Here is a 24,961-nt window from a genome sequence, read left to right on the forward strand (position 1 = left end):
AAAATTAAAATCAGTCATATTTTGGGCGCCTGGGTGGCTCAGTTGGTTAAGCGACTGCCTTCGGCTCAGGTCATGATCCTGGAGTCCCTGGATCGAGTCCCGCATCGGGCTCCCTGCTCAGCAGGGCATCTGCTTCTCCCTCTGACCCTCCCCCCTCTCATGTGCTCTGTCTCATTCTCTCTCTCTCAAATAAATCTTTAAAAAATAAATAAATAAATAAATAAAATCAGTCATATTTTTAAAACAGTGTGAGTTACTATTTTGATTACCTGTAGTGCAAATACCATTTTTAAAGTGTCTGACCACTAGGGTATATGTGACCACTGTGAATTCTTTTTCAACAGAAAGAAGGGATGAATAATTTGAAAATAACTACTCTTGTAGTCACTCCTCTTCTGAGATGCCTAGAAAGGGTTTTTGTTTGTTTGTTTTATTAATGTGCATTTAAGCCCTTGAAAGTGTATGTCTTCACAGTATACTTTCTCATACTGTTTTGAATAGCACGCCCTAAAAGTGCTTTTGAACTGAGTCACATAAGATGATGAGGTCAGTCTTTTGGCAACTCTGATGTGAGTAGGATTCAGATTCTATAAACTAGTTTTGAATACTGAAACTAATCCATTTGATTGTTGATCTAATTACTGATAGATTTACCTGTTTTGTCTGAGACCACATACACCAGATAATGTGCCACATTTCTCTAAATGGGCTCTGGTTCTGATCGGAATAGCCTATATTTGTTAGTGATAGGTGTCCCTAATTAATATTATTAAATTATATACCAGTTTAACCTCACTGCTTTTGTGCTATTACTAAAATCTAGTTTTAAGTGAATTCATTTTACATTTGATTATTCTTTGAATTTCAGGATGGTGAGGAAGAAGAAAATGAGAAAGGTATGTTGGATGCCAAGTAGAGTTTAAAAATTGCTGACATTTAGAAAAATAGTAAATTATGTGAAAATAAAACATTCCTTATTTGAAATCTTATTTTTGAAATGAGTTTATTTTCAAATTTATCAATTTAGTGAATTAAGTTAGCATCTTGATTTTATTTTTCAATTGGTTTTAATTTTCTTTTTAACATTGAAGCTATGTTCTAACTTAATGGTACATATCAGTTACTGTAGTGGACATTGCCATATATTATTTAACCCAATTTTAATTTTATGTTTTAAAATAACTTCTAGCATACGGTAAGTCGATAATGTCCTTTAAGACTGGCACTGCAGTAACTCATACGTGCTTATTGGGGTCCTAGAGTGTAACAGATAATTAATTGTACAACCAGTCCTAAAAATGGGTGACCGGGAGACTGACTTTTTGTTTGCTGCATAGAGAAACTTTCATACAGTCTTCAGACAGTTTTCATAGTTTAGGAGAACTGTCTCATTCAATACGATTACAGGGACATCAGTAGTAATGCATTGATCAGTACGAGGTTATGGAAGAGTTCTTGGATGGAAGTCAAAGGATCCTCCTTTGGACTAGAAAGGACATGGAGCAGGGTTCTAAGCAAGGCAGAATAAAAAGCCCAAAAGCGATGACGAAGTAAAGCTACTGACTGAAAATCTCACATGCCCGAAGCCTTTCCATTTTGGGGAAATGCAAGACATCTTCGAAAATGGCAATTTCGGGACTGGCTGGACAGGATGAAGACTGGAAATAACCAATTTCCTGAACATTATGGAGCAGGACATCTTTGGAGCCTTCTGTAGCAGTTTTCCATACGATTCTGGACTACCCAAGAATTGAATCAGAAGAGTGAAAAGGATGGGGCCCTGAAAAACTTTGAAGACTGATTGATATCCTCAGACTGTGACCTTTCAAGACGTCACCATGGGAGTTCCGAAGGTCACAAGGGTTAAACCCAAGATAATTTGAACATTGAATAACAAATCTGCACATCTGTCACTATCTCATCGAGGGAAACAAAATCTTCCGTTTGCCATTAACTTATAACCACAAACGAAGAGCTGGTATTCTCAGGATGGAACCACTTCCTCACTTTTGTTGTTTGGTATTTGTATGTAGAGATCATTTTTTCCATGAAGAATAAGTGATCCTGGGTAAAGGATTGTTAATGTTAGTTAATACCCTTGTGTTTTTTTTTCCCCTAACCTTCCATCAGTGCTAATAACTGGCTTTATATTTTCTAGGTCCTATTCTAGCTTATGAATATGAAATTGTTTAAACTTCTTGTTTTGCCATATTTATTCCTGTTAAATCCTCTTAGATATAGCAGGTTCTGGTGATGGTACACAAGAAGTATCTAAACCTCTTCCTTCAGAAGGGAACCTAGCTGAGGCTGATCACACAGCTCACGAAGAGATGGAAGCTAATGCACCTGTGAAAGAAGCTGAGGATGACAACATCTCGGTCACAATCCAGGCTGAAGATGCCATCACTCTGGATTTTGATGGTGATGACCTCCTAGAAACAGGTAAAAATGTGAAAATTACAGATTCTGAAGCAAGTAAGCCAAAAGATGGGCAGGACGCCATTGCACAGAGCCCGGAGAAGGAAAGCAAGGATTATGAGATGAATGCGAACCATAAAGATGGTAAGAAGGAAGACTGCGTGAAGGGTGAGCCTGTCGAGAAGGAAGCCAGAGAAGGTTCTAAGAAAGCAGAATCTGGAGACAAAGAAAAGGATACTTTGAAGAAAGGGCCCTCGTCTACTGGGGCCTCTGGTCAAGCAAAGAGGTTTGTTTTTCTATGTCAGTTCTTTACGATACTGAATTCCAGCACTCAATAAGGTCACTCTGCATTAAGGGGGTGGCTTCAAGACCATGTACAGTAATTAGTACTTAGGATCCTGCCATAATATTTTTGACCGTCCTAAGTTACTTTTAAAAACATTTCAAGATCTTCGTAATATGCAGTGTGTCCTACTGATTGCATTGTCGCATTGTCAGCATATATTTGGTTTTTTTTTTTTTTGGTTGTTTTTTGTTTTTTGGTTTTTTTTTTCAAATTGACAATTTTTTTGTGTTTTATTTTTAAAAATCCTTGTGATGATGGTTAATGAACAACTATCGGTCCTAAGAACACAAAGTGAAGTCAAGTCCCAGTCCTCAAATCTGGAGAAGATGGCCATATATCCACTGAATAGAATTGTCAGAAAATCTAGCTCTTCAGGCATCTTGGGGAAAATCAGTGCAAGAATCCTAAGGGAATCATTTGCTCAAATAACCTAATCTAGGCCTTTGGAATTGTTAATTTGTACGAATAGTACTAGTGTGAAATATGGTCGATATCAAGCTGTTCGATTTTTGTTTTTTTTTTTTTTTTTTTTTGTTTTCAATTTTCTTCTGGTGATTTGCTTCTTTAGCTCTTCAAAGGAATCTAAGGAGAGCAAGACATCATCCAAAGATGACAAAGGTAATGAATTTTTTTTCCTGTTTGTTTGAGTGGTAAATGGCGTAATTTCGTTAGAAAGTAATAATCGTCTGGGGTTTCCTTTGACCTTTAGTCATTAAAAATTGACATACTAAAAATGTTGGGTGGGCCTCGGTGTAGACTGTTGAGTTAAACAGATTTCTACAAACTCTGGGTGTGATTGAAGCGTTATGCTTTAATTACTTAGTTTGTAAACTGGTTTGAGTATGCTAAAAGTATGTGTTTTTCCCATTGTGTTCTACGCAACTGTATTGAGTGTTAATACAAGGGATATTTCCTTTTCTTACATTATAATTTTAGAAGTATTTTATCTTTAATTATAGTCATTTGCAACCCTATGCACCAGCACAACTTTTCCCCTGTTCTTGTCTAGTAGGAAATGTACTGTAAATAGTAATTGCCTCTATTTGTGGAGTCTAGCATTTAAAAGAAAATCAGTCTCTAACATTTGGTTTTACTTCTTTCATTGTTTAAACCAGGGCACACTTCTAGTAACGTAGCCAATATATAGGAGTTTGATTCTTGAAGACTTACTTCTTAATTTGACTTATTTTGGGTTACTGGGAGTCTTGTGTTGGAAATTAGTTTTATTTGAAATTCTTGTAAGCTTAAAGATGCAATATTTGATGTTGGGATGTCTGGTTATCTCATGGCTGTGTGCTGTCGTCTCCTGTTGTACATATGCCATCTACTTGAAAACATTTCTTGTTTTCTAAAAAAAAGCATTTTAAGGGAAAAATAACACCAGGTACTGCAGAGTCCTAAAATGCCTCTTCAGGGAATGTTAATCTGTATTGTGGTGCATTTAGTGTTATTTTGTTGGTACGTTTTGTAGCTGGAAATCTTAGTGATTGACTTACTAATTGACAATTAATTGCAATACTTAGATGTCTTACAGTTTTGGTTAATGGACAAAATACAATAACTTTACTAAGTGTTAACCCTAAATTTAGAAACTTGGTGGTCTTGGTTAAATGGTAACTTTTTTCTATTAGCTAAAAATTTTTTTTTTGTAAAAGAAGTACCTGGGCCCAAATGTTACTGGTAATATAAAAAAGATACATGCGCTTCTTGTTAGCATTTCATAAAATAAAATCGATCCTTTGATAAATGTATTTTTTAAGAGTAGAAATGCAGCAACCGTTAATATTTAAAATATTTGAGTCGGGTAGGTGTTGTCTCCTCATATAAGTCTACACTGACAGTAATTTTTCAACTAAAACTTGTGGCATGTAATATTCGAAAGCATTGAAATTTTTACTCTTTCTACTCTTTCCACATACTCTTTCCACCTGAAGTTACAAAAATTGTTACTTTTAATTATTACATACTGTTTTTCTTAAAGTGGAGTAAGAATTGTTTTCCAAGTGAAGTCAAATGAATGAAGGCTCCCCTTTTAGAATAGCACGTTTGAGGAAAAACCCTGGAGGGTGACTGAGTAGGCCTGTATTCTAAGAAATGGCATCTCTGTGTATGAAACCATAATTTGTGATGGAATTAGGGCAAAAATGATTCATATAACATTATATTTACCTATTCTAAAGGATTTTGAGGTTTCTGATTTTGAATATGTAATTAATTTGTCTTAGAAGATTGTCTTTTATTAAATCCAGAGTTAACTAGCTGCATATAATTTCTTTTTTATTCTTTCTCTACCAGAGAATGAAGATGAGCTGTTGGTTAGTCTTTGTTATTAAACGTTTAAATTCTTGGAAATAGTTTATCCCTTGCTTTGACTGTTCCCTCTTGCACTCCCAATTTCTCAGGATTAAAGCCCAGAACAGATGAGGGTAATTAAGCAGTCTGTACGTTTTTTGATGACTGCTTTCTGGTTGTGCAGTGGTAGAGTATAAATGATTAAACTTAACAGTGAAAGTCCAAGACCTGTAGTTGATGTTTTACCCATTTTGATTTTAAACTCACACGGTAGGAAGTATACAGATGTTTAGACTTGTTTCCTTACTTAGCTGTATTGTCTATTGTGTTTGATTTTAATAATAGCAGATTCATAGGATTTGGATACAGCAAGGTTGTACTATCATAATTTAACTAAGTTAAAAGAGGATTTTATAATTTTGAAATCATATGGACCTAATAATTTTGTTAAAAAATAAAATTTCCAATTAAGACACTAAAATGTCTGATATTAAATCTATTCTAGGAAGTACAAGTAGTACTAGTGGTAGCAGTGGAAGCTCAACTAAAAATATCTGGGTTAGTGGACTTTCTTCTAATACCAAAGCTGCTGACTTGAAGAACCTCTTTGGCAAATATGGAAAGGTACAATTTTTATCTGTCTTTCTAGTATCTCCATTTGAAATGGGGATTATATTCAAAACGGTATTACATAAAACCTTCCAATTTCTTGTTTTTCTTAGGACTGGTATAGGCATAATTATTGAGTTCTGTGGTATTGGTGAGTTTCAACATAAAATCTCACCCTGAGCCCTGGGGATCTTTTTATTAAAAGCTCGTATTTTGAGCTCATTTCAGCCAAGGACTGTGTTTTGTTTTTCACATTTGTCATGATTTTTCTAGAAACTAGAGTATCTGAGGCTGATCTGGTCATTTGGAAAATATAGGTAGACTAGTATTAGACGATGGGACATAGAGTTTGGGGGTGGGGTGGGAGCTGATGTCCCTGTCATCATACAGATTCTCATACAGTAGTGGAGAAAAATGTAAAACTGGTAAAAATATACTTAATCAGAAGTTGTGATATGTGCTATGATGGAAAGAGTTGCTAAGAAAGGAAAAAGGGGGGGCGCCTGGGTGGCTCAGTTGTTAAGCGTCTGCCTTCAGCTCAGGTCATGATCCCAGGGTCCTGGGATCGAGTCCCACATCGGGCTCCCTGCTCGGCGGGAAGCCTGCTTCTCCCTCTCCCACTCCCCCTGCTTGTGTTCCTGCTCTCGCTATCTCTCTCTGTCAAATAAATAAATAAAATCTTTAAAAAAAAAAAAAGGAAAAAGGGGAGGGTTTGCTATAGTTGGTTCATCAGGAAAGGTTTCCCTGGCATATAAGGGGAAGACCTAATAGAAGAGAAGAATAGTCAATAATTAAATAGTCAGTTAATAGTTGTTGAATTGAATTATAGTCGATTTGTATCCCTTAAGACACTCACTACTTTCTACCGTATATTTTTGGTTTTCATTAATACATCGTATGTAATCTACACCAGTGTAAGCTCTTTGATACCAGAGGCTTTATCTGCTGTACTTTGTGTGCACACAGTAGGCTTTGGAATATTTATTAATGACTAGTATTGGTAAATAACCAGTAATGAATGTTACAAAAATCTGTCCTGTTGTTTTCAGGAGTCTTTTTTTTTCCTTCTAATATAGAGAGTTGCCTGAGTGTTAAGGATTCTTGTAGGTGTCAGATACAGAATACTGAGAATTGTAGTCACATGATTAGCCTTGGTAATTTATTGTTAGAGATCCAAAACCAATATTTTAATGCTGGCATTTCCTGGGACTAAGACTATATAAAGGACACCGTTGTAACAAGACGTTGGGCTTAAAAATCAGGTTGCTGTTGGGGCAAGTCTGCCTTTCCCAGAGTTGAGATAAAAGCTGATAGTTTCCAGCCATTCACACCACACAGCCTCCTTAATTCCCTGTTTACCTTTTCATGGCATTATGTCTGTCTTTCTCTTTGTTCAGCACTAGACTGTTCTCTCACTTTTCCTCTTACTCACCCATCCCTTGTCTCTCTTAACGATTTTATAGAATTGAAGTTATTTGTCACTTTGATATTGGTATAAATTTTAAAAGCACAAAACAAAGTGTGTCTCTTTAGAGTGTATTTTTGTAGGGTTTGTTTTAAAGACTGCTTTTTTATATGTGGATGATTCTTTATTCATTTTTTGAAATTTCTTGTAGTTACTCGTTATAGAAAATTGTTAACACTCATTTAGAAACTTTCTAGAAAGTTACCTTTTTTTTTCCCCCCTCTAAGAGGGTCAGGGTGGACTTATGGTAGGGGAAGTTTGGCCCAAATCTAATTGAGAATATTATTTCTTTGCTTTCATTAATTGTGCCATTATTTCATTGATGTGACTGTGTTTTGGCTATATATTTGAAAAAATTAGTAAGAAAAAAATAGGGGCACCTGGGTGGCTCAGTTGTTGGGCGTCTGCCTTCGGCTCTGGTCATGGTCCCGGGGTCCTGGGATCGAGCCCGACATTGAGTTACCTGCTCAGTGGGAGGCCTGCTTCTCCCTCTCTCACTCCCCCTGCTGGTGTTCCTTCTCTCACTTTGTCTCTCTCTGTCAAATAAATAAATTAAATCTTAAAAAATAAATAAATAAATAAATAAATAAATAAATAAATAAATAAATAAATAAAAGTAGGTTAAATTGCTTTTTGACACTTTAAATTGTTCCCCTGCATATTTACTAAGTACTTACAAGCAAAGTAGATAGTGATCACAAGAATATGAAACAGAATAATACATATCCTAAATTTATCCTTCATCATGAATTTCTGTATCCTGAACATACCGTTTTATTTGAATAGTCTTACTTGTGAAGTTTGACTTACTCAGAAATGTATGTAGTTGTAAAACTTTGTAAAGTGTTATCTTATGTTATAGGTTCTGAGTGCAAAGGTAGTTACAAATGCTCGAAGTCCTGGGGCAAAGTGCTATGGCATTGTAACCATGTCTTCAAGCACAGAGGTGTCCAGATGTATTGCCCATCTTCATCGCACTGAGCTGCATGGACAGCTGATTTCTGTGGAAAAAGTAAGCTTGCCTAATTGTATATAAGAAGGAGGTTACTTTGAGGGCCAGTAATGCTCGATTTAAAGATGTTATACCAGTAGGGAGTAGAATTTGGTATAATTTTTAAGTATTTATTTTTAGTTTTTTACTTCCAGATTTTCCAGATTTTTTACTTCCTGTTTTCCAGATTTTGTCCCAGCAACGTAGTTGTTATGATCATAAATGTAACTTACTGTTTTTTTGTTTTGTTTTCCTATCTAAACCTTTCAGGTTAAAGGTGATCCTTCTAAGAAAGAACTGAAGAAAGAAAATGATGAAAAGAGTAGTTCAAGAAGTTCTGGAGACAAAAAAAATATGAGTGATAGAAGTAGCAAGTAAGGATTTATTTTTTTGATAAGCACATAGACTTTTGGGAAATTGATGAAGTAGTTCTCATTTTGTTGTTTTCTTGGGTGGTATGGTCAGGACACAAGCCTCTGTCAAAAAAGAAGAGAAAAGGTCGTCTGAGAAGTGTGAAAAAAAGGAAGGCAAGGAGACTAAGAAAATAGAAGGTAAAGACGAGAAGAATGATAATGGATCAAGTGGCCAAACTTCAGACTCGATTAAAAAAAGTGAAGAAAAGAAGCGAATAAGTATGCTATATGTATCTTTCTTCTTGATCCCTTTTCTAATGCTTTCTACAACTTCATTTTTACAGTGGAAGGGAAAGCCTGAGATTACAGTCCGGATAAATATTTAAATTTTGTTAGATGTCACTGTGGTAGAAAGGGAGGTCCAGTAGCACTAGTTGTCGTCTTTTCTACTCTTGGGAAACAAAGGTGTTCTTCCAGCTGAGCCCCTTTACTGGAAGACCTGGGCTGGTTGTAAACGGCCATTGATTCGTAGCTGTGTAAACTGAGTTGGGATCTTTTGGTATCACAGAAAGTATTTATGTTTGTGGATTGAGTTATTTTTAAAAACTACGTGCAACTAAGTTCTCATAGAATAAGTAGGTTTTTTTATTTCATGCACTGGTTTCTGAATATCTGGCTATCTAAGAATTCAGCATTTTTACATTATAATGATTGTCTTTTTTAATGAAATGTTTTTTAGGCGTTTGTTTATCTACTTTTTTTTTCTCTTAGGTTCCAAGAGTCCAGGACATATGGTAATACTAGACCAAACTAAAGGAGATCATTGTAGGCCATCAAGAAGAGGAAGATATGAGAAAGTAAGTCTCGGGACGGATGCTGTATCCTATTCTCCCTGTTTCTAAAATAAGATAATTTAGTATCTCTATAACCATTTTTTGCATACTTCTGTGCTTAAAAATCTAAGAAAAATAGAATGTCATTACTCATTTAACCTTTTTAAATGACCAGCTGAACTTGAAAACCAAAACCCCGAACTGTTTTAACTTCTAGTCCTGTTATAACCTTTTTTTTTTCTGTAGATTCATGGGAGAAGCAAGGAAAAGGAGAGGGCTAGCCTAGATAAAAAAAGGGACAAAGACTATAGAAGGAAAGACATCTTGCCTTTTGAAAAGATGAAGGAACAAAGACTAAGAGAGCATTTAGTTCGCTTTGAAAGATTGCGACGAGCAATGGAACTTCGAAGGTAGGAAGAGAGTCTGTTTTATACCTGTCTTTAACTATAGGTACATCTTTAACGCTAGTTACAAACCAGGTTTCTGGAAATTGTATTCCCACAGAAAGCTATTGGCCACTTTTAACAAGTGCAGTAAAACCTAATGATTTCTTAAGTTTGCATAGCATTTTATAATTTACAAAGTACATTTCCATCTGTTATCTCTGTCTCAACTGTTCTGTAAGATTAGGTGAGCCCATTATATAATTGAAAAAATGGAGGCCCAGAGAGGCTAAATGACTCTTCCAATGCCACATGGCTAATGAGTGGCAGAGTCGGGACTCAGACCCAAGTCTTCTGACTCCAAGTCCAATGCTCTTTCCTCTACTCCAAAGCTGCCGCCATGAAAAACATGACTTTAAAGGGAAAAATGATGTTGAGATAAGATAGTATCAGTGTAAGCTACAGTGTTCAAGTAGCATGTTGACATTTTAGGAAAAATTGATTGTACTTTGGATTAGAGCCCAAGTGAAGGAAGATTCGCCTTGTGAACCTTACTGTGTTCAAGCTCTATCTCGAAGCAAGCATTCTCTTTAAAACAAACTGAGAACAAAACAAAACATTTCTATTTTTAGTGGCAGTGTCTCAACAGTTCGCCATGAATGCCACCATTGCTTTCCTATGTCAGTTTTTTGATGCCACTTACAATATTCTTGTGAAAGTGTTTTGTAATACAAATTTCCAAATATTAACCTATCTCATTGAGAGGTCTTTTATCATGGGATTTCATCTATTCATTCACAGGAGTGTTAGGAACAACCAGACACATTTGACAACTTAAATAGTACTGTGATTGCCACATACTTTATTAGAAGGAAATAATCCTTGCATTACTCAGAACCCATTTTTTTTTCTCTTTTTGATGAAGTCCCAATATACTGAGATTCCTATGTAGATGATAAATCAGGATGAGAGAGTGGGAGCTCCTAGAGCAGTGATTCTCAGGTCTATCAGACCAGCACCCCTTTATATATATATATATATATATATATATATATATAAAGTGTGTGTGTATATATATATGTGTGTGTGTATATATATATAGTCACAGCATCCTCTTTACTCTGCTGAAATGTAATTGATGCATAATAGGCCTACAAATGCATAATATGCCTATATAAATAATTTCCAAAAAACCAATATAATGCCTTAACTCTAATATAAAGAAGAAATAAAAGTAAATTATAATGAAGCATATATTCCAGATATGAATGTTTAGGCACGACTCTCTAGAAGACCTAATGAAGTAGTCAGATGTTTACAACCCTCTTTAGACTCAATGAAAATGTGACAGCTACAAATGCAGACTGATATTGGTGTGTCATTTTGGTAAGTCAAATACCAGGAGTGGTGTTGACATTACTACATGATTTCTGAAATGGTGAACAGCTCTTGGTGAAGGTCTTAAGAAAGTATCATTTTTCCTCTAATTTACATGGAGTTGCATTTCTAGAAATTTTAGTGTATATAAAACCATGCCAAAGCAAACAAACTGACCTAGCATTTATTAAAAATGAGTCAAATTCTAGGCTCCAATTTTTTTTAAGGTGATTTTGTTTTGTTTTAATGACATGAATGTCCATTATGGCATTTGAAAGGTGTAAGTGTTGGACAGTTTTTTGTTGTGCAGAACTATCCTGATTATTCCATGCATCATAAGATATTTAGAATCCGTAGTCCCCACTCAACTAAATGCTGCTAAGAGCCCCCATGGTCATTGCGATAATTTAATATGGCCCTCAGATTTCCATGTGAGCAGCACTGAGCCACTGAGAACCACTGGGCTGCTAGAAGAAGACATGGTGATAGAGTACACGAAGGGCCTTAGAGTGAGGGGATGACAAAAACGTGATTAAAAGTCCCAATACAGTAACTTCATTCAGTTCAGCAAACATTTGAACTGTGTCCTGACTCAAAGAAGCATGGGCCGGTGAACACCAAAAAGGCCCTTAAAGTAAGGCCACATTTTATTTTATGTAGCATTTGCTATAATTCATGTTGATGGGTATGACCCCAAGTCATCAAAATAAGGTATACCTTGCTTAAGAAGGTAGACCATATACTAGATACTGGAAATTTTCCTCTCAAAAACAGTAGAAGTTGTAGTTTTGGAAATTCATATATGTAGAATATCTCCTTTTTAAAATGTCGATTCACTAATGGGCTATTATTATGGGATTTTTATTTAAACAGGAATCCTCTAAGAGGCAACTACTTTATAAAATTCAGCTCCTCAGTTGACAGTCTTAATAAATAAGTGACAGCATTGGAATCTGTTTAAAGTTTTATTTTGAGTTCTCTTTCCAATTACATTAAAACTACTTAGGTTGAGTTGAAGTTTAAAATTGCCAACCTCAAGGAAAAATTCAAACTCAAAAGCTATTCTCTTTCACACAGTGCTAGCATAATTTAAGTATTTCTAAATACTGATTTTTGTTAGACGAAGAGAGATTGCAGAAAGAGAGCGTCGAGAGCGAGAACGCATTAGAATAATTCGTGAACGGGAAGAACGGGAACGCTTACAGAGAGAGAGAGAGCGCCTAGAAATTGAAAGGCAAAAACTAGAGAGAGAGAGAATGGAACGCGAACGCTTGGAAAGGGAACGCATTCGTATTGAACAGGTGCAGTCAGAAAATCTTTTCATCTTAAATAACTGACCTTTTTCAAACCCTGTGATTTTTGCCCTAAAATTTGCTTTACTTGTTGTAAAGCTTCTGTAGAATGAGTTCAGCTAATGAGCATTTATTAAGGTGTCCCTGAAAGATAACAATCACTTAGGTGCTAGTTCAAAATACATTTAGTAGTGACTTTGTTCTAGCCAATTGGTAATAACTCAAGCTCTGCAATATCATGGCAGCCTAACAGTCTGAGCATAGGACTATGAGTCCAGAGTAGTTGTAATCCAGGCTCTGTCACTATCCCAGTCTCAGCAAATAATAACTTATTTCCTTACATAGTAGAGTGGGAATGATTTCCCAAGGCTGGAAGGAAATAATGCCTCTCTTTGCAGAACTGCATCCAGGGTTTTAAGCACTTTAGTTTCCAGACATATTAAGAACTTTATATCTAATTCCCTTTAGGTGCTTTTGTTTCAGTCAAATGATGAAACTAAATCTGACCTTCCCAATTACCTGCCAACTTCCACCACCCAATCTCTGTTATTTTTAATGTTGCAGAACAATAGCCATAGCCTAGCTTACTGATTTCTGAAGTCAGTTTTGTTTATATATTTGTCCCAGGTATGTGTTTTACCCGGTGCTTGCCTATGGTGGTTTCTTAATGACAGGATGAAACAAGGTTGCGCATGTACTTACCTTGTGTTTTCATTTTGCATTGGTTGGTTCTTCCTTCTGTGTTGTCTGAAGGAACGCCGTAAGGAAGCCGAACGTATTGCTCGAGAACGAGAGGAGCTGAGAAGGCAACAGCAGCAGCTTCGTTACGAACAAGAGAAAAGGAATTCTTTGAAACGCCCACGTGATGTAGATCATAGGTAGTTGCCTGCTTTCTTCTTTAACAGTTAACACTTGCTATCTTATGCCTTTCAAACTAAGACTGATTGGAGGATTAGCAAGTACAGGCAACCATCACTGGAATCAAAGGTCATGATCCAGTAGGGATGGGAATGATTGCAGGACTGGAGTGGATCCAGTGCATCGTCAAGTAGGCAGAATCTGCTCTTTTTTTCCCTTTCCCTTCCTGTTGCCAAATGTTTTTCCATTATGACTGGAAATACATCACCATAGTAGGCTTCCATGATGGTTCTCAAACTCAGACCCATTTTGAAAAATCTGACAGGGTAGTGCAGATAAACTTGGAAGTGACAGACTTGGAAAGAGGGCATTGTGTGTTTGTGTTCATGCTGCTTAACAGATACCCAAATGCAGTCATTTAATTTTCTTAATATAAGTTCTGTGAGATTTAGTTGATTGTGTTGAGAAATACATGGAATGAGTGAATTGTGCTTGGGACTTACCTGTCTAACCTTTCCGAAGTTAGTGTGACTGAAAAGGTTGTGGACTGTTGGTTAGAATTTTATTATAAAATGGTAGCTGTCTTTTCCATTTACGAATTTTAAAACAGACCATTTTTCAACTATTTCCTCTCCTGTGAAATTCCTCTAACACTATATGACTTTATGCAATCTGATAATTAATTCTTTGCTAGCTTGTTCTTGTAACAGAATGTTTGATGTCTTGAGTTTATTAGCCCTCTGTATCCACAGTTCCTAGCATGTGGTATGTATGACTCCAAGTAAGTGTTGTTGGAGTATTATAAAACTAATTTATATAAATGAGCAAATATTTCTCTTCAAGGCGAGATGATCCTTACTGGAGCGAGAATAAAAAGTTGTCTCTAGATACAGATGCACGATTCAGCCATGGATCTGACTATTCTCGCCAGCAAAACAGATTTAATGACTTTGATCACCGAGAGAGGGGCAGGTTTCCTGAGAGTTCAACAGTACAGTCTTCGTCTTTTGAAAGGTAGATAGATACCTTGAAAGTTGTTGCATTTGGTGGGTACCTGGGTGGCTCAGTAGGCTAAGCATCTGCCTTCAGCTCAGGTCCTGATCCCAGGGTCTTGGGATCGAGCCCCACATTAGGCTCCCTTCTCAGCCGGGAGTCTGTTTCTCCCTCTCCATCTGCCTCTCCCCCAGCTCATGCTCTCTCTTGCTCGCTCTCTCTCAGATAAATAAAATCTTAAAAAAAAAAAAGAAAAAAAAAGTTGTATTTGGTACATGAGCCTTGCTAATGATAACTTTGGTTCGCTATTAAAATCTTAAGTATTACAGCTCAGATCTGACTGTTCAGAACAAATCCTATGTTTGGTTTTTGTTTTTATTAATGTAAATGTGGTTCAGTATTCAAAATTAGTTTGGGGCACCTGGCTGGCTCATTCGGTAGAGCATGAGACTCTTAATTTTGGGGTCATGAGTTTGAGCCCCAAGTCAGGTGTAGAGATTGCTTAAGTAAATAGACTTTGGAAAAAAATTTAGTTTAATAGGCCACCGTAACAAGGTTAAGTAGATTGGCTTTATCTTCTTAACCTTGTTTAAAACTAGGTGGGAATACTGTTAGCTTTGGATGTGCCTCAACTGTTTAGAACACTAGAATATCCTTCAGGTCGGTAGTCACTTGAGTGTTTGATGTTAATTCCTCCCAGATGCTAAACAACAATCTTCATGCCAGACATTTAGAATATAAGTTATTATAATCAAAGTTGTGGCTTTTTTGGTGGCTTTGCCTTCAGTTAATTTTTAAAGAAGCTGTGATTTTTGTAAGTTATGCAAGTACAATTAAGAATAAGGCCAAGTAAGTACATCTCAGGACTTCTGTTCTTTGTTCTCAATAATCAATAGGCGAGAACGCTTTGTTGGTCAAAGTGAAGGGAAAAAAACACGTCCTGCTGCACGAAGAGAAGATCCGGGTTTTGAAAGGTATCCCAAAAATTTCAGTGATTCCAGAAGAAATGAACCTCCACCACCAAGAAATGAACTTAGAGAAACGGACAGGCGAGAAGTCCGGGGAGAACGAGACGAGAGGAGAACCGTGATCATCCATGACAGGCCTGATATCACTCACCCTAGACATCCTCGAGAAGCGGGGCCCAATCCATCCAGACCAGCCACCTGGAAAAGTGACAGCAGCATGTCCTCTGACAAACGGGAAACAAGGTATCTTGAGTAGTTGCCAGGGCCCAGACGGCATAGAACGCATTTGGGTTTAAGGACAAAAAGGTGTCATAAAGTTTTGATTGTCGATGTCTTTGGGTTTTGTTTAACAGAGTTGAAAGGCCGGAACGATCTGGGAGGGAAGTATCAGGACACAGCGTGAGAGGGGCTCCGCCTGGCAGTCGCAGTAATGCTTCGGGCTACGGGAACAGAGAGGGAGACAGAGGTGTGATCACGGACCGAGGAAGTGGAACACAGGTAAATGCTTGAGGATGTATTGTCACCTCTTCAGGAATAAATTCCGAGGATTTACCATTTTGATGTGGCCTCGGTTAGTTAGAGTGGAACGATTGGGAGACGAGGTTCTTATAAAAGATCTTGATGTTTTTCATATTTTACTGTCAACAATTGAGCATTAATAGTCTAGGGGCGCCTGGGTGGCTCAGTCGTTAAGCATCTGCTTTCAGCTCAGGTCATGATCCCGGGGTCCTGGGATTGAGTCCCTCATCGGGCTCCCTGCTCGGCGGGAAGCCTGCTTCTCCCTCTCCCACTCCCCCTGCTTGTGTTCCCTCTCTCGCTGTGTCTCTCTCTGTCAAACAAATAAATAAATCTTAAGACAAAAACAAAAACATTAATAGTCCAAAGAAGTAGGATGCTAGCCCTGAAATTCTTTTTTTTTTTTTTTAAGATTTTATTTACCTGAGCTGAAGGCAGACCCTCCACGACTGAGCCAGCCAGGCGCCCCCCATGAGCAGAACTTTTAAGACGGGGTCTGTAATCCACATATTCTGCCTTAGTCAAAGTAAAAACTCATAGACTGGCCCCTGCATTCCAATATCCACTTAGAAAAGGTATCCCGAGGAGGAGATCCTGTTCCTCCATTGAAAATGCTGTTTTTCCTAATATAAATTGTTTTGCCAATATTATATCTCTGTACAGTACCTTCAGCTTTATTTTCTGTAGACTTAAGTGTCATCACTTCTGACTGCTTTCCTTGGATCTTTAGTTCTATGGCCTTTGTTTCCTTAGGTTCATTCACTCTGTTTTTCATAGTCATGTATGTAAGACCTTGTAAGAATCGTAGCAATAATGAGTACTGTGTGAAATAGGACGACAACCGCCGTGTCTGTATGCTGTTTGCACGTTGATCCTACACCCTACCCTGCTTCGTTGTACTGTTTTGACCCCTCACTGTGCCTTCTTACACATCTATCCATCCAGGCATCATATATGGATCTAGAAATACTCGAGGGTCAAAAAGTACGTGCATGCTGAAAGCTACGGAAATAGAAATTACATTGCCCCCATACCCTGCCCTGAAGCCTGAGCAGCTTCTCAGTACAAAATAGCTGGAAACTCTTTGCATGTGCTCTGGTATTATTCACCCCCTTTTCTTCTCAAACACCTTATTGATTTGTTTCGGACACTTAAGAGCACACCAGCATAAGTGAGTCGGCATGAGGCTGCGGGTGTTGTGACTTTTCTTTTAATATGTGATTCTTTAGCACTACCCTGAGGAACGACATGTGGTTGAACGCCACGGACGGGACACAAGTGGACCAAGGAAAGAGTGGCATGGTCCACCTTCTCAAGGGCCCGGCTATCATGATGCAAGGCGGATGGGTGAAGGCCGGACAGCAGCAGGCATGATAACCCAACACGCGAGGTAAGTACCCGGTTAAGACTTTTCTGCCGGCATTCATCCAAACCTTTATCCTTTCCTTAAAGGGCAGGATAGTTTCTGAGAGATTGAATGGCAACTAGCGGTCACAGTCCTAGCTTAGCCTACACATTTCCCCATGTTAACTCCGGATCTCCCGGAGATTATATGCAGGGCAGCGGATGTTAATTTGTTAGTTTATATTCCTCATTGTAAGTTCACTGATTGGCATTCTGCCCCATGGGTTGAGATACAGGTATGTGTGTGTGTGTGTCATAATCCAGTAGATAAAGAGCACTAACTTCACGTCTGAACCGTCATCTTGTTCACTACCTGTCACTCCTAAAAGTCCTAGAAAGGAGTCCTAGAAAGGAAGAGGAGACTGAAAGTACGTTCTGCTCCCTCCCTTTTCCAATAGCTCTAGCAAAACTTGCACATTTAACTATCCCAGAGCCTGTTCATATCCTCAGAGGTGAGCTTTCTCTTGTGCACCAGCATCCATCGTGGCCCCTCAGCTGGCGAGTCTGGTCTCCCCTTCTCTTCCATGCCCTTCTGTCTTTCCCATTCCCCTGTCTTAGAAGCGGGGCGGGCTCGCTGATCCAGCTGACTGCTGTGCTGGTCAGTTCCACCGTCAGACTGGAGTGAGTGAGTGTTTATTATATCTGTGTCCGCACGGCCTTGGCACTCATTCCACCTTTGGTTTCAAAGGTTACCAATGCCTTTTTTCTAGATATATTTATATTCCTTTATTTTCTGAGCTCTCAGTGTCCTTGGTGGTTAAGCACTATTGCTCACTGTGGCTTTTCTTTTTCGGGGAGATACTCCTCTATTTTCTAATGCATCAGACTTTTCTTTCTGCTCTTTTGATTTCCTTTGCTGGCTCCTTCATATGGTTGAACTTCAGATACTGCTCTTGATATTTAGCTCTATATTGTGACCTTTATGTAAATGTTTTGCCGTCTCCATAAATTCAGGGTCACAGGCAAACTCATTCCTCTCCTGTTTCAAACCTTCATGTTCCACGTGTTGCCTCCAGCTTCTTTTAATTTGCCAGTGCCACTGTGCATCTTGTTCACCCAGACTGGGCCTCATCTTTTATCTTCTCCATCCCTAGCAAAAATTTCTAAATGTGGTTCCATTTTTAAAAAATAATTGTAATAGCTATGCCTTCTTCCTCGTTTCAGCTTCTCAGATTAGTCTTTTACCTTCTCTTACTCACACTATTTATAAGTTTAACTCTTAGAACTGTTTTGTTATACCATTATTTGCTCCAAAGCAATGAGCCGCCTCTCTGGTCACAGATCTAACCTGCCATCCTCAGTCAGGCATTCGAACCTTTATGTAATCTGATCTTATTCTACTTAAACTGTTTCACCATGGGTTTTTGTCTCCCAAATTGGTTGTAGGGTGTTTTGGTGGGTCTTTTTTCCCGTGCCGCTCCTTAGTACCTACTACGTTGCCATTACATGTATAAAAAATCCATCCTCCTCCAAAAGAAATCCAAAAATAATTCTGTGATGATGTCCTCTAGCTCAGAGGTTCAAGTTCCTAGGTGATACCGATGCTGCTGATCTGGGGATCACACTCTGAGAGCCACTGCTTCAGTCCATTCATGTGCATCCCATTAATTGGCTTACTGTGAGGCAGAGACTTTGAAGTGAGAGTGCCCAAGTTCAAATCCTTGTTCCATCATTTATTAGCCGTGATCTTGGGCAAGTCACTTAACCTCCAGATCCCAGTTTCTTCATCAGGAAAGTGGGATTAGTAATGGTCCATACCTCACAGAACTGTTGAAAAGAGTCAGTTATTTAATATGGGTAAAGTACAAAGAACAGTGCCTGATAAATGATAAACACTTAATAGGTATTAGCTGTAATTTATTTTTTTGTTCTTGACAATTTTTTCTTTTAAACCTTTTTCAGTAATGCATCCCCAATTAATAGAATTGTACAAATCAGTGGCAATTCCATGCCAAGAGGAAGTGGCTCCGGATTTAAGCCATTTAAGGGTGGACCTCCACGACGATTCTGAAAATTAGCTCTCTGCCATGGTTTCAAGATAATTTATTGAAATCTCCTGTAAACTTTACTTGACTACTTATGAAGAGGACCTCTGACTTGCTTGAGAGTTCTGTCAGACTTTTCTTTTTTTCTCTTTTTTTAAAATTTAACATGATTGCTTTTCTCAATTTTGGAGAAGATGTTTAAATAGTTCCGTTGTAACTTTTAATAGTTTTGTGTATCATTCAACTTTTTTTCTTGCAGCACCGAGACACATTTGAAAAGATGGAATCAAAACCATTTTGTTTAACGCTGTGTGAATATAAAGAGTAGTTTGCAGCTGTGTGGTAGTAGTTTCATTTGCAGCATTAGCTCTGTGGTGTCAGGCTCTGGAGTTTCTTGTCACCAAGCGTTTTCAGCCTCCATTTTGTAGGCTGTCTAAGCTTAAAAAAAGTCTGCTGTCTAATTTTTAGAGAATAAGATTGTTCCTTGCATTTCTGAATATTATGTAACCTATTTTTGCAGAAGGTACTGTTACATTAAGTGCATCTGTGTATCCTGGTTTAAAAAAAATGTACTCTTTTTTGAAATAAACCTTCATATTCTGTATAGTTGCTAAAGCGTTGAGAACCTCTTTAATTGTAAAATGAGAGCCGATTTTCAGGTTAGTGTAGCGGCACACTTGTTCGGGTTTGCATGGTATGAAACCAAATGGATTAATGAAACCTTGGCCATGAGGTTTGTATCACTGAGGTTTTTAGACTGAGTTGTGCAGGTAAGTGCACTTTTATTGGGTAATCTACACTGTTCGGTGGATAAATTCCATCTCTGGGAATTGTGTGGGTACAAATGTTTCCATGTTCCCAACTATGTTGAGAACTGGAAAAAACCCAGGTTCTAGCTTGGTGAATCAGTTGGGTTTTGTAAATACTTGTACGTGGGAAGGCATTGTTGTCTCTTTGTGAAAATAAAAATCCACACCTGGAAGTGTATGTGTCTTTGTTTCCAGCTTTTTAGGTGTTAGTCCTCCCCTTTCTGGAGTTACACCCAAAGTAAGTGACTAGGTTTAGAGCTATGAAGGCAGTCTTTTGGTCTTTATTCCTTGGAAATAAATCTCACTTTGATTTTCACCTCAGTAGCTGGGTAGCACGCTCTGGTGAAGTGTTGGTGAGTTAACCACAAATCTTAACAGCTTGTTTTTTACAGGCATCTTTTCTAGGAAAGCCCTTCGAGGTGAATTCTGAATACCACCTCTTAAAGCCTCCCATATTCCTTCCTATAAATCAGTGATGAATAATCCAAATAGTCTAGATTGTTGGATAATTCAACAGCCTGGGTGCTCGTATAAAGGGAAGGATGGGAATAAGGGGTCACCCTGAGGCCACCTTTTGATTTGGGAAGTAGTCTTTGTAGAAGTTCTTGTAAATGTCCATCGGTGGCCATGGTGTCGGGCTCATGAGATGACTCAGACTTCTGAGTGGTGTGGGCAGCCACAGTACCCTGGTCTTTGGCCTTTTGGGGAACTGCTGGTGCTTTTGTATTGCTCTGGGTTTCATAACCCTTTTGGCCCTTCTTACCCCACAACTGATGATTTCCGTTTGTAAAGGTTGCTGGTTAAATAGAGAATCGCACTGGTAGAGCTGCCAGCTGGACAAAATTGGAGGTCTCCCTGGGTGAGCTAGGGCAGTGGTTCTCAAGCCTGGCCCCACCCCCAGACATTTCCACAAAAGTTCCACAGAAGTTCCCCCAGATGATTCCTATGTGCAGGTGGCGTTGAGAATCACTGATAGAGTCCAGAGTAAGTAAAACCAAACGCTCTCTGAAGAACAGCCAGTGATTTTGTGGGTAGGAGAGTTTTCCTCATCACTGCTCAAACACATTATTTCAGTTTTAGAGACCCCATCTTTTGCCAGTGGGGATGAGGTGCTCTGATTAATTGAATTTTCTAGTTAACTGATGATTAGTAACTTTATGTAGTTGAACCACTCAGGAATGGACAAAGGAGGACTTGTGCACCAACTTTAGGAACTTGTGTCCATAGCTTTCAGAACTGTCCTGGTTAAGCTGTGAAATCTTAATATTATTAATATTATATATTACAGTCCTTTGTTTTCATTCTGTTAACTAGAGAATTTATTATATTCTAGAGAACTATAACTAGAGAATATTATATATTACAGTCCTTTGTTTTCATTCTGCTAACTCTAGTTTAAACCTGAGAAGGGTTTAAAAGGGTTTTAGCGGGGTACCAAGATTGAGAGACTAGATCAAGAGAATGTCTTGAGTCTCGTTCTGATCCTACTAGCTGAAGCATATAATTTAATCGTTATGGACCCCAATTTGTTTATCCCTAGATTTACCAACCTTTATGATTCCTACTGTCCAACTTCGATTATAATAAAAATTCAAAATTTAGGCAGCTCTGGGGGTATCTGGGTGGCTCGGTAGGTTGAATGTCCGACTCTTGATTTCGGCTCAGGTCATGATCTCAGGCTCATGAATTTGAGCCCCACATTGGGCTCCGTGCTCAACGGGGAGTCTCTCCCTCTCCCTCTGCCCCTCCTGTCTCTTATGCACACGCTCTCTCAGTCTCTAAAAAATAAATCTTTAAAAAAAATATAGGCAGTTCTGATCATGGAATCACAGGAAATTAAAGGGAAAAAATTTTTCTCACATAATAAGGTAATTAATATGTGTATTTTCCCCATATTTAATCTATGTATTCAACATATTTTCTTTTTTTTTTTTTAAAGATTTTATTTATTTATTTGAGACAGAATGAGAGAGAGAGAGAGCACATGAGACGGGGGAGGGTCAGAGGGAGAAGCAGACTCCCTGCTGAGCAGGGAGCCTGATGCGGGACTCGATCCAGGGACTCCAGGATCATGACCTGAGCCGAAGGCAGTCGCTTAACCAACTGAGCCACCCAGGCGCCCCTCAACATATTTTCATTCAAAATCCCAGCATGCTTTTTTTTGTAGAAATTACCAAGCTGATTTTAAACCTTACATGGAAGTGCAAAGGAGTGAGATTAGTCAAAATAATTTTTAAAAAACATCAATAACAACTTGGAGGAATTACATTTCCTGATAACTTTGTCAGGCATGTTAAATATGAATGGGTATGATTCAGAGTCATCACAGAAGTTACTGTTTATTGAGTATTTACATGTGCTAGGCATTGTTACTAGGTAATTTACATGCATTAACTAATTTCCACAACAATGTTATGTTGTAGGTGTAGGTACTATTTTAGGTGTAGGTGCTGTTATTATTCCTGTTGTATATGTGTGGAAACTAAAGAAGTTTGTCCAAGGTAATAAAGCTAGCAAGTGGGTAGAACCAAGATTCAAACATAGGCACATACTTATAAGAACATCAAATCATTTCATCCAGTGTAGGGCATATATGCATATATAGTAAGGGTGTGTGTAACATTACAGGAAACTGCTACAGAGCTTTCTGAAGTGGTTGTACCATTTTTCATCAGCAACGTAAAGGGTAAAAATTGCTCCACGGACTCATCAACACTTGGTATTGTCAGTCTTTTTAATTTCAGCCATTTTAATGGGTGTATAGAGCTATCTTGTGGTATTAGTTTACATTTCCCTGCTGACAAGATGTTGAGTGTGTTTTCATGTGCTTATTGACCACTGATCTATCTTTGTGAATTGTGTCTTCAAATACCCATTTTAAATTGTGCTTTTTAAAGTCTTACGGAGTTGCAGGATCTCTTTATGTGTAATGGATACCAGTCCTTTGTGAGATATATATTGGAAATATTTTCTTCCAGTCTGTGGTTTGCCTTTTCATTTTCTTTGTTTTTTTTTAAGATTTATTTTTTTGAGAGAGAACACGCAAATGGAGGGAGGGGCAGAAGGAGAGGAGAGAATCTCAAGCAGACTCCCTTCTGAGCACAGTGGGACTCTATCCTAGGACCCTCAGATCATGACCTGAGCCGAATTCAACAAGAGTTGGACGCTTAACTGACTGAGCCACCCAGGCGCTCCTGCCTTTTCATTTTCTTAATGGTATCTTTTGAAAAATAGTTTTGTTTTGTTTTTAAGATTTTATTTATTAATTAGAGAGAGAATAGAAGAGCACAAGCAGGGTGAGTGGCAGAGGGAGAGGGAGAAGCAGACTCCCCGCTGAGCAGGGAGCCAGACACGGGGCTTGATCCCAGGACCCCAGGATCATGACCTGAGCTGAAGGCAGATGCTTAACTGACTGAGCCACCCAGGCACTCTTGCCTTTTCACTTTCTTAATGTTATCTTTTGAAAAATAGTTTTTAGTTTTGATAAAGTTCAGTTTATCAATTTCTTTCAAAGATCAGAAATATTTTTGCTCTAGGTAGAAATCTTTGCCTATCCCCAAGATCACAGGTTTTTTTACTGTGTTTCTTCTGGGCCTTTTATAGTTTTAATTTTTACATTTAGATAAAATCCATTTCAAGTTGACTTATGTATGGCATAAACTAAGGGTTGAGGTATATTATTTTCTATATGGATATCTAGTTTCCCCAGTATAATTTGTTGAAAAGGCTATCTTTTTCCTAGAACTTACTGTAATCACCTTCGTTTTTTCTTTCTTTCTTTCTTTTTTTTTTTTAAAGTAGGCTCCACACCCAGCTTGGAGCCTGAAGCGGGGCTTGAACTCATGACCGTGAGATCAAGACCTGAGCTAAAGTCTAGAGTTGGGCACTCAACCAACTGAGCCACCCAGATGCCCCCTTAACATCTTTGTTTAAAAAAAATCTATTTATTATGTGTGAATCCACTTTTGGATTTTGTTCTGTTCCATTGATCTCTGTGTCTATACTTTCACAAATACCACACTGTCTTGATTACTGTATCTTTATATTAAGTCTTAAAATCAGGTAATATAATTCTTCCAGTGTTGTTATTTATGTTTTTCAAAATTATTTTGGCTAATCCCACTCCTTTTAAAATCAGCTTGATAATTTCTACAAAAAAAGGCTGCTGGGATTTTGAATGAAAATGTGTTGAATATATAGATTAAATTTGGAGAGAATGACATTAACAATATTGTATCTTCTAATCCATAATTATTCTATCTCTTCATTTAATAGGTCTTAATATCTTTTAGCAATGTGTTATAATTTTCAATGAGTAGGTCATAATACATTTTTTGTTAAATTTATCCCTAACTATTTAATATTTTTGATGCTATTGTAAATTGTATTAAAAGTATTTAATATCATATTGTCCATTGCTAGTACATAGAAACATAATTGATTTTTGTATATTGATCCTTGTATCTTTTTTAAAAAAGATTTTAAGTATATCTCTACACCCTATGTGGAGCTTGAACTTAACAACCCTCAAGTCAAGAGTCTCATGCTCTACCGACTGAGCTACTCAGGTGCCCCTGCCCCTTGTATCTTTTGACCTTCCTAGATTTACTTCTTAATTCTACTAGCTTTGTTGTAGATGCCCCAGGGTTTTCCATGAACACCATCACGTCTTCTGGAAACAAAGGTAGCATTAGATCTTCCTCACCAATTTCAATGCCTTTTTTCCCTCTTGCCTTATTGCACTGGCTAGTATCTCCAATAGAATGTTGAATAAGAATAGTGAGGGCAGACATTCTTGCATAATTTCCAATTTTAGGGGGAAAGCATTCAATTTTTTTGCCATTAAGTGTGATGTCACCTATGAGCCTTTCATTTATATCCTTCATGAGGTTGAGGAAGTTACCATCTATTCCTAATATACTAGGAGTTTTTATTACAGATGGGTATTGAATTCTGTCGAAGGCCTTTTCTGTATCTACTGCTATGATTGTATGGGTTTTCCCCTTTATTCTGGTAATATGGTGAATTACATTGATATTAAAATATCAACCTTGCATAGTAGAGAAAAT

At 37.8% G+C, this 24,961-nt stretch overlaps 1 protein-coding gene across 9 annotated transcripts in view; it reads left to right on the forward strand.

Moving 5' to 3' along the window:
* SLTM (SAFB like transcription modulator) overlaps window positions 1–20,065 on the forward strand; it is a 43,119-nt gene extending 23,054 nt beyond the window's left edge. For 4 of the 9 annotated variants that reach the window (XM_054513513.2, XM_064570383.1, XM_064570384.1 and 1 more), the window contains 16 exons: window positions 869–896; window positions 2,236–2,704; window positions 3,333–3,382; window positions 5,562–5,680; window positions 7,993–8,142; window positions 8,392–8,495; window positions 8,587–8,753; window positions 9,246–9,331; window positions 9,554–9,717; window positions 12,188–12,368; window positions 13,113–13,237; window positions 14,061–14,231; window positions 15,107–15,421; window positions 15,532–15,676; window positions 16,924–17,084; window positions 19,001–20,065. In XM_054513513.2, coding sequence (XP_054369488.1) covers window positions 869–896; window positions 2,236–2,704; window positions 3,333–3,382; window positions 5,562–5,680; window positions 7,993–8,142; window positions 8,392–8,495; window positions 8,587–8,753; window positions 9,246–9,331; window positions 9,554–9,717; window positions 12,188–12,368; window positions 13,113–13,237; window positions 14,061–14,231; window positions 15,107–15,421; window positions 15,532–15,676; window positions 16,924–17,084; window positions 19,001–19,109 — 2,544 coding nt within the window. In that variant the 3' untranslated portion in view covers window positions 19,110–20,065. The remainder of the gene's footprint in view (window positions 1–868; window positions 897–2,235; window positions 2,705–3,332; window positions 3,383–5,561; window positions 5,681–7,992; window positions 8,143–8,391; window positions 8,496–8,586; window positions 8,754–9,245; window positions 9,332–9,553; window positions 9,718–12,187; window positions 12,369–13,112; window positions 13,238–14,060; window positions 14,232–15,106; window positions 15,422–15,531; window positions 15,677–16,923; window positions 17,085–19,000) is intronic. The other 5 variants (XM_054513514.2, XM_064570385.1, XM_045899971.3 and 2 more) reach the window with 2 other exon arrangements.
* The last annotated feature ends 4,896 nt before the right edge of the window (window positions 20,066–24,961 follow it).

Source organism: Mirounga angustirostris, unplaced genomic scaffold, assembly GCF_029215605.1.
Source record: "Mirounga angustirostris isolate CCGP_5_RB_7025 unplaced genomic scaffold, mMirAng1.0.hap1 SCAF_9, whole genome shotgun sequence".
Classification (NCBI taxonomy): Eukaryota; Metazoa; Chordata; class Mammalia; order Carnivora; family Phocidae; genus Mirounga; species Mirounga angustirostris.